The sequence below is a fragment of the Schistocerca americana genome, chromosome 11 (genome assembly GCF_021461395.2).
Source record: "Schistocerca americana isolate TAMUIC-IGC-003095 chromosome 11, iqSchAmer2.1, whole genome shotgun sequence".
Lineage (NCBI taxonomy): Eukaryota > Metazoa > Arthropoda > Insecta > Orthoptera > Acrididae > Schistocerca > Schistocerca americana.
This window is the reverse complement of record NC_060129.1, coordinates 171011176-171020993: the sequence shown is the minus strand read 5'-3', so window position 1 is coordinate 171020993 and position 9818 is coordinate 171011176. Positions and strand designations below refer to the sequence as shown.

At 46.0% G+C, this 9818-nt stretch overlaps 1 protein-coding gene across 1 annotated transcript in view; it reads right to left on the bottom strand.

The window, feature by feature from the left end:
- Window positions 1-4130: 4130 nt before the first annotated feature.
- LOC124553481 overlaps window positions 4131-9818 on the bottom strand; it is a 32974-nt gene continuing 27286 nt past the window's right edge. Inside the window, exon 2 of the mRNA XM_047127337.1 lies at window positions 4131-4381. Within this exon, the coding sequence (XP_046983293.1) occupies window positions 4131-4381 (251 nt within the window). The remainder of the gene's footprint in view (window positions 4382-9818) is intronic.

The following is a 9818-nucleotide window of genomic DNA, read 5'->3' as shown; positions in this document are numbered from 1 at the left end:
AGTTTGTGATTAAGCGAATAACAGCCGCCGAACATCAGGAAGGTGTTTCCTTTATGATTTTAAAGCAAAGTTATGTCCGAATGAGGAACTAAGGCACGAGATTTATAAATATTCGGTGAAAAGTTGTCGTAGCCTCACTCATATACGAATGTCACTAGCAGTAAGAATAAACTTACGCTAACAAACTCTGCGCTCTTGTCCTGGCGCCCCAGGGGCGACAGAGCGGTCGCCGCGTCATCTTCCGCCAGTGGCGTCGTGGGAGGGGCATGGAGGAGTGTGCGACCGCCACACCGCTCTCCAGCACACTGTCGACATCCAGGACCTGGAGCCGGACTTTCGGACGCAATCATCTCGTGAAATGACATCACCAGGCTGAGGACACCCCATTCCATTCCTCCGAGGCAAAATACTTCGCAGTACTTGGAACCGAACACAGACCCCTTCTATACCAGGTCTGCAAACTGAGCATTGATTTGCTTTGGTCTTTGTAGAAAGACATTAACCTGTTGATAACTTTTCTGAGTGAAATTAAAAACAAAGTGGGCAATCACTTCTTGATTTCCAACATGATGCTCACTATTAGCCAAAGTAGGTGTACTCAAAAATTTTGCAAGCCTCATACAATTTGGAAAACGTGACATAAACCCACCAGACAAAATGTTGTTTACCAGCTTAACTGAGCACACGTGTCGCTTTGGAGTGCTACAGATGTTGCAGGACTGGTACCATGCAGTCACGTGACCCCCGCCACTGACTTCAGCCACAACACTGGGGTGGTAATCGCGGTGTGCTCGTGCAGGTCGCTTGTGACAGATCTGTAAATTAAGGCGGGTCGACGTGTAGGTCTTACGGAATGGCAAAAGTGATCTATCATTTTTGGACAAGCACATGAACAGACCATGAATGAAGTTACCCAAGGTACTGGTTTGTCAACGCTCACTGTGCATGTGTCTGGAGGGAACGGTGTACCAGTCATAGCGACAAAAGTCAGCGTAACAGTACTGTTCTTAAAGAGACTCTAACCGCCAGGACTGAGAACGACTGTCACTCTGAGTGAATGATGAGTCGTCTCACACCTTACACCAACTGCTGCTGTCAGTGAATGTGAGACGTGTGATATGTCATCTTACTACACACGTTCTATTCACAGTGATTAAGTTTGCAAATTAAAATATTGGTTAAGAGTAGGTAGCAGAGGAAACCTATACTATATGATCAAAAGCATTCGGACACCTGGCTGAAAATGACATACAAGTTCGTGGCGCCCTCCACCAGTAATGCTGGAATTCAATATGGTGTTACCCCAACCTTAGCCCTGATGACAGCTTCCACTCTCGCAGGTATACGATCAATCAGGTGCTGGAAGGTTTCTTTGGGAATGGCAGCCCATTCTTCACGGAGTGCTGCTCTCAGAGAGGTATCGATGTCGGTCGGTGAGGCCTGGGACGAAGTCGGCGTTCCAAAACATCCGAAAAGTGTTCTGTAGGATTCAGATCAGGATTCTGTGCAGACCAGTCCATTACAGGGATGTTATTGTCGTTTAACCACTCCGCCACAGGCCGTGCACTATGAACAGATGCTCGATCGTGTTGAAAGATGCAGTAGCCATCACCGAATTGCTCTTCAACAGTGGGAAGCAGGAAGGTGCTTAAAACATCAGGTGCTTAAAACATCAGTGTACGCCTGTGTTGTGATTGTGCCAAGCAAAACACCAACGCCTCCGAATTTTACTGTTCGCACTACACACGCTGGCAGATGACGTTCACTGGGCATTCGCCATACCATACACTGCCATCGGATCGCCATATTGTGTACCGTGGTTTGTCACTTCCACTGTTTAACTGTCCAATGTTTACGCTCTTGACACGAAGCGAGGCGTCGTTTGGCATTTACTGGAGTGATGTGTGGCTTATGAGCAGTCTCTCGACAATGAAATCCAAGTTTTCTCACCTCCTGCCAAACTGTCATAGTACTTGCAGTGGATCCTGATGCAGTTTGGAATTCCTGTGTGATGGTCTGGATAGATGTCTGCCTATTACACACTACGATCCTCTTCAACTGTCGGCAGTCTCTGTCAGTCAGAAGAAGAGGTCGGCCTGTACGCTTTCGTGCTGTACGTGCCCCTTCACATTCCCACTTCACTATCAAATTGTAAACAGTGGTCCTAGAGATGTAAAGGAGTGTGGAAATCTCGCGTACAGACATATGACACAAGTGATACCCAACGACCTGACCAAGTTCCAAATCCGTGAGTTCCACAGAGCGCTCCATTCTGCTCTCTCACGCTGTCTAATTACTACTGAGTTTGCTGATATGGAGTACCTGGCAGTAGGTGGCAACATAATGCACCTAACATGAAAAACGTTTGTTTTTGGGGGTGTCCAGATACATTTGATCACATACTGTATGTAGATGGATGTAAACCTTTATCAAAGAGAGGTTAGCGAAAACTACATCATGATCCAAACCTGGAATCAAAAGGGATTAGAATTTTGTTTCTAACTGCCTGATTTTCAGAATATGACAGCTACAAGAAATCATTGAAGCGCAGGAGGAAGACAGTGCCCACAAAAATCCCAAGTCATCGTGGCAGTAGTTTGGCTTGTCGTGTCAGGAGAAAAAATACTGTGTAGTTTGCAGAGACAGATACCCCCTGAGGTGCTAACAGGTGAAACAGTCACAGGCAGTGTAGAACTGAAAGGAAAAATAGTCCCTCCCACGTTGTCAGCGTTGGGAGGTACAAAAAATTATGTAATGGATGGTCAGGAGAGTGTTTCAGTGGGGCCATCGAATTAGGCCATTATAGTATGAAAAGCGTTATTTGTCCTACGGTGGACTGTCTGACGTCGCTGCTGCCAAAAAATGTGAGCAGAGAGGATGGCAACCAGCTCTTCAGTGAGAACGCGGCTGGTGTTGGAAGAAACTGGACAGGCGAATAATTGGTGCTTCACCTCTATGGCATAACAAACTTTTCTTGCTCATTCCCAGTTAACAAACCGCCATGAAACACAGTTTCATAGGAAGTGAGTCTGTTTGATATTGGTGAAGTATATTTTGTTTTGTGACAATCTACACAGACTTAAAAGATGAGACATAATGAGCAAAGCTAACGCAGTGCAATACACCACCACCCCAACTCGAAATGGTAAGTGGGACGATGTAGGGTGCCAAGTTGTCGACAGGTTGAATGTTGTGACTATATCATCGTGCGTGGCCTCTTGGTCATGATGACAGGCTTAAATCAGTTTGTGTCATGTTATTACTTGCCAGCAGATCCAAAATCATGTCGACTTTGTGGACTTAAGTCCCATTCGGTGGACCACTCAGTACAGAAGTATTGTTGCAAGATAGAACTGTAAATAAATCTGCACACATATGACTACCACTGTATGTGATGGGAGAAGCAATCCGTGAGTGCTGGTGGTAAGGAGGAGGGTGGAGAAGGAGGAAGTATAGCAAGGAAGCGGTGGGGAAGGGTGCAGTGTTGCTTGTGGGAACACGCAGAAATATGATGGGGACATGACAAAAAACAAGCTGTCAGTCTGCATGACAAACTGTGACCAAGAGGCAGCTGGACACCCAGTTGCTGATTACGCTGCCCAATACATTGGACCTCAATTCAGTGACTGCTTGACAGCCTGGGCCATCCGGATCCTTACTAACAGCACCAGCTTTTCCCTAACTGAGCAGGAGGGAACTCTCCTGCTGTTTATCTTACCTTCCCATAAGCCCCCTGGCCGAGCCTTTGCTATTCCTTTTGCTCCACACTCGCACCCCCTTCCTGCTCCCACTCCAGCTCTACACAGCCTTCTATTTCATCAATGCCTTCACTACTCTTTTTCCTCTCATCTCCCTTTGCCATTCCCCTTTCCCACCTGCTCAACTGGTAAATTTAAGGGAAGTTCAGCTCCATATGACAAACCTGAAGAGTCTTATGAACTCCAGAGGTCATTATCAATTTCTCAGGCGGTGTCACAAGGTGGTTACCTTGATGTCTCCTAGATGACCAAAGTTTCGTCTCGTCTACTGACTAATATTAGTGTCGGAAAATAGAGGTAGTAAAGGTAGCTTAGAAAACAAATATGAGAACTGGAGAAGAGGATTACACGTGCGACTATGGGTTGGTTCTTTCAGTGGCGTACGTACCCTTGTACGGAGCAAGAGCGAATGCAGTCGGCAGCGACGCCGCGGATGAGGCCCCTGGTGAGTTCCCTGGAGCTGTCCTCCTTGAGATGGCGAACCTCCGCGAGGGCGCGGCCGCACTCCTCGTCCTCCGCGGGCGGCGGCTCGTGGCCTCTGCGCGGCACCAGCCGTGTGGCGGCCGGCACCGCGACGGACGGCGCCTCCAGGTTCTCGCACGTTTCGAACAGATAATAATTTCCTGCGAAACGATTTTCAGTACCCATTAGGCTGGCACACTGACTGATCAGACAGGTTCTTGTTGACTACTACTGTGTAGACGGTCACTAGCAGCCATTGAAATTGCAACACAAAAATTCGACTCCACCGAGACCGAAGGTTGCCAGGTTGAACTGGTCGCTCTCATATATGCCTGGCACCTGGCGTCATCGTACGCGGAGCCATTTGCTACACAGTAAATGGCTGGCAAGTTTGACAACAATCGTTAAATTTCTGACATGTTAAGACCGGTCAGTGTTCTCTATCTTCGAGATCTCCATCATTCTGTCTTCAACAAAATATTAAGTTCCTGGCAGATGAAAATCGTGTGCCGGACGGAGACTCGAACTCGGGACCTTTGAATTCGCGGGCAAGTCCTCGATTGGTAGAGCAGTTGCCCACGAAAGCCAAAGGTCCCGAGTTCGAGTCCCAGTCCGGCACACCGATTTTATCTGCAAGGAAGTTTCAGGTCCAGAGTTCGAGTCTCCGTCAGGCACACAGTTTTAATCTGCCAGGAAGTTTCATATCAGAGTACGCTCGACTTGCAGAGTGAAAATCTCATTCTATGGTTCCCATGCTGTCCCAACGTACATCAATACAGAGAGTGTTGGGCTGTTATGTCCAGCACGTCCTTGCAGACCTCTCACCCGTTGAAAGCACCTTGTCTCGTGTTGCTAAGAAACAGGCATGTCAAAACTCACCAGCCATTGAGCTCTGGTACAGAGTTGAAGAAGGGTAGAATGTAACTATACCTGTCATCTAAGCTTTAGTTCGACTCAGTGTTCAGTCAGATCACAGCCACTGTTGATGGCACAACTGGAGGCTCTGTGTGCTACAGCTTGTATAGTCATCAGTCAGCTAACAACGTAATCATATAATCTGCCCGTATTCAGAATACACACAGAAAGTACAATTTAGTTATTTTCTGTACCTTCTGCTGTTACGATTCTAGTAACCAAATGTGGGCTTCTACATCCATAATTTAGCGACGACTTTGATGTACAGCAAACCAGCTACTTGGAACTTCCTGAAGGAATGATACTGCGAGCCGGACCGGGACTCGAACTCGGGAACTTTACTTTTTGCTCTCCGGGCTGAGCCACCCAAGCATGACTCGCGACCCCTCCTCACAGCTTTGCCTCCGCCAGTACTTCATAGAAGTTTTGCTGCTAAATTTACGGGCTTAGCACTCCTGCTTCATCCAGTTTTTCTGATTTTGCAAATTTTCTGCAGTTTTTGAGGTGTGACATGAATTACTCGTCTTTTTTAAACAAAAATCTTGTTCAATACTGCAGCATTTTCAAGAACAGTCTCAAATGTCATCATTCGTTAAAACACTTCAGCGTCGATTCTAATGATACTTTCAGTACCATACCTTTTATCTCCGACACATAACGCTTCAGCTTAGTGGAGCACTGTACACTTAAGCGCCAAAGAAACTGGTATAGGTATGTGTATTCAAATGCAGAGATATGTAAACAGGCAGAATACGGCGCTGTTGTCGGCAAGGCCTATATAAACAAAAAGTGTCTCGCGCAGTTGTTAGGTCGGTTACTGCCGCTACAATGTCAGTTAATCAAGACGAGTTTGAATGTGGCGTTCCTGTCGGCGCGCGAGCGATGGGACACAGCATCTCCGAGATAGCGATGAAGTGGGGATTTTTCCGTACGACCATTTCACGAGTGTACCGTGAATATCTGGAATCTGGTAAAAGTCAAATCTCCGACACCGCTGCGAACGGAAAAAGATCCTGGAAGAACGGGACCAACGACGACTGAAGAGAATAGCTCAACGTGACAGAAGCCCCACCGTTCTGCAAATTGCTGCAGATTTCAATTCTGCGCCATCGACAGTGTGCGAATCATTCAACGAAACGTCATCGGTATGGGCATTCGGAGCAGAGCGCCCATTCGTATACGCTTGTGACTGCACGATACAAAACTTGACGCCTCGCCTGGTCCTGTCACACCTACACTGAACTGTTGATGACTGGGAACATGTTGGCTGGTCCGAAGAGTCTCGTCTCAAATTGTATCGAGCGGATGGACGTGTGAGGGTGTGGAGACAACCTCATGAATCTATGGACCTTTGCTTGTCAGTAGGGGACTGTTCAAGCTGTTGGAGAATGTCTGTAACGTAGGGCGTGTGCAGTTGGAGTGATATGTGGCCCCTCATACGTCTAGATACTAGATACGACTGCTGTTGAGAAGAGATCTTCATGCTGTAGTACTCTTTCGGATTTATGGACAGCCCTGCAGGATTCATGGTGTCAGTTCCCTTCAGCACACCTTCAGACATCAGTTGAGTCCATACGACGTCATGTTGCGGCAGTTCTTTGTGCTCGCGTGGGCCTTACACGATATTAGGCAGGTGTACCAGTTTCTTTGGTTCTTAAGTGTAAAAGAAATGAGATGTTGTGGTTGGCATTGTTGTGGATAGGGAACTGTTTTCTAGGTTCATTTTCGCAACGTCTTTTTGTAATCTACATTGTTTTATGTGTGGTTAGCTAACATTTTGGGAGAGAGAACCTATATCCATGTTGAAACAGTAACGAAAGAACTGATCAGTGAAATACCTAGAAGTAGCGCTGCAAAGCGATGGGCAATGGAGCGAGCTCGCAAGGACGGTAACAGGTAGTAAGGCGAATGGTCGACTTCGGTTACAGGGAAGTGTAGCTCATCTGCAAAGCAGGCCGCGTATAGAAGAATTGTGCGGTCCATTCTTGAGTACTGGTCGTGTGTGTGGTACGTCCGCCAAGTCGAACTGTAGGAAGATATCGAGGCAAATCAGAGGAGTACTCCTGGAGTTGTTACCGGTAGGTTCGATAGACACGCGAGTGTTACTAAGATGCTTGGTGACCTCAAATAGGAACTCTTAGAGGGAAGACGATGTTCTGTTCGCGAAAACCTGCTGATAAAATTTACGAGTGGATCGGAAATGGCTAGTAGTGGCGGCCTGAACCCTCCTGCATTCGCCATGCGGTGGCCTGGCCAGTATCTATGTAGATGTAGATGAAATTCTTGTTACAGGCTACTTTCCCTTGAACTACACACGAGGAGTTCCTCCCTGCTTTGCGTATTCTACACGGGAAGAATGAAATACGTATGTGGCTCTAATTTAATTTCTGATTCCCAACTTTTTCACTGGATCGTCACCCTATATAGGCTTTCGAGTAATAGCTGAGACTAGTTTGGCCTTTACAGCGTTCCCCTGATTGTCTTACGCTACCCAGAGAAGACTGTGGCCATTGGAACTGCTCTCTTCGTTGTTGTTGTTTTCTTCAGTCCAAAGACTGGTTCGATGCAGCTCTCCATGCTACTCTATCCTGTGCAAACCTCTTCATCTCCGAGTAACTACTGCAACCTACATCCCTCTGCATCTGCTTACTGTATTCATCCGTTGGTCTCCCTCTACAGTTTTTACACCACACGATACATGATCCATCCATCTAATCTTGAGCATTCTTCTGTAGCACCACATTTCAAAAGCTTCTATTCCTTTCTTGTCTAAACTATTTACCAGCCATTTTTCTCTTGCATACATGGCTACACTCCACACAAATGCTTTCAGAAAGGACTTCCTGACACTTAAATCTATACTCGACGTTAACAAATTTCTCTTCTTCAGAAACGCTTGTCTTGCCATTGACAGTCTGCATTTCATATCCTCCCTACTTCGACCATCATCAGTTATTTTGCTCGCAATTAGCGAAACTCATCTACTACTTTAAGTGTCTCATTTCCTAATCTAATTTCCTCAGCGTCACCTGATTGAATTCGACTGCATTCCATTACGCTCATTTTGCTTTTGTTGATGTTCGTCTAATATCCTCCTTTGCTCTCTTCGCATGCCTTCGGTATCGCAACTTAGAGCTTATCGGTATGTATCTCATACATTTGACCAGTAAGCTGGGATGGGCTGTACGACAATTTTGTAAGGAAGCTCTTGAACAGACTAATTATTCGTTAGACACAGCTGTAGTCCCATACCAGTGGTTATGTAACGGAGCAGCATACGGACTTAATAGTTCGGCCCTCGGTGCATGAACAGGATGAATCACTTCTTTGTAATCTCGTCCTAGTATTTTCTCCAATGCAGTTTTTAAATTTGTAATTAGCAACATTCACTTTTTTCCACGCCTTGGATATATTTATCCCTACAGGCTGCTTCATTGATTCCATTCCCCGTTATCTCTCTCTGTAGGGACTCATGCTGATGGTTATGTGGAGCACGCAAAGAGGCAATTACGGTAAATTTGACCTTGAATCGTAAGAGTAGATGAAATCCCGGCATTTTTACCTCAGTACCCATAGCAAATGAAGTCATCTCAAAGCTGCATTGTATTTCCCAATTATATTTTAACAACACAACGATTCATTACATTCCGTCAAAAATGCAGTTTTTAGAGGTTCCTCTGGCTTTCCTAGGAATTTAAGTGAGGTTTCGTCACCAGAGCAAAACAGACCAACCATTTCTTCCTACGATTTCAACTCGTTACGATGTTTACATTTTTGATCTATCCTCCCTGAGATGACTAATCGACGATTAACGTAGTCAGTTAAATGATTCATAATTAAATGCAGCCTCACTAAAAGCTTCCAACATTCTGCATGTAAGGGTATGCTCTGTTTCTTGCACAGCATATAGATGACGCCGTCGCTCAGAGTGTTCAGGCGTCTCGGAAGCTGCAAGACACCTGCGACACTCAGTGTCTAAAATGCAGCGTGTCAGTGACTGGTCTGTCTCTGCAGCTGTTGCTGCCGCGTGACGTTCTGCGTGTAAGGTCCGGCGGCTCTGAGACTGCTCCGAGGCTTGTTGAGTTCGAGAAACTTTCGCAGACAGAGCTATCTTAGAAAAATACTCTAAATCAGACTTACGTTTACGAAGCATAGCATGAAATAAACGATAATCGGTGTGCATCTGGCAACACACGAACCTAATATATTCCAAAACTTAGAGATTAAAAGACATCCTACTAGTAGACGCAAAATACGCACCTCCAATCCGGTTTGCGACGAAAACATAATTCTTAAAGTGACGAACAAGCAGTAATATGCTGAAAGTGTCTCCGTTAACATCTGGGAACCTCATGTTGTAAGACCAAAGCAAATGAAAATACATTTCCTCCTAAAAATCAGGTCTGAAGGCGATACTCAGTTTTGCGTTATTTCAGTTTCACATACACTATGTGATCAAAAGTATCCAGACACGTGGTTGAAAAAGACTTACAAGTTCGTCGCGCCCTCAATCGGTAATGCTGGAATTCAATATGGTATCGGCCCACCCTTAGCCTTGATGACAGATCCCACTCTCGCACACATATGTTTAATCAGGGGCATTGGGGAATGGCAGCCCATTCTTCACGGAGTGCTGCTCTGAGGAGATGTATTAATGTCGGTCGGTGAGGTCTGGCACGAAGT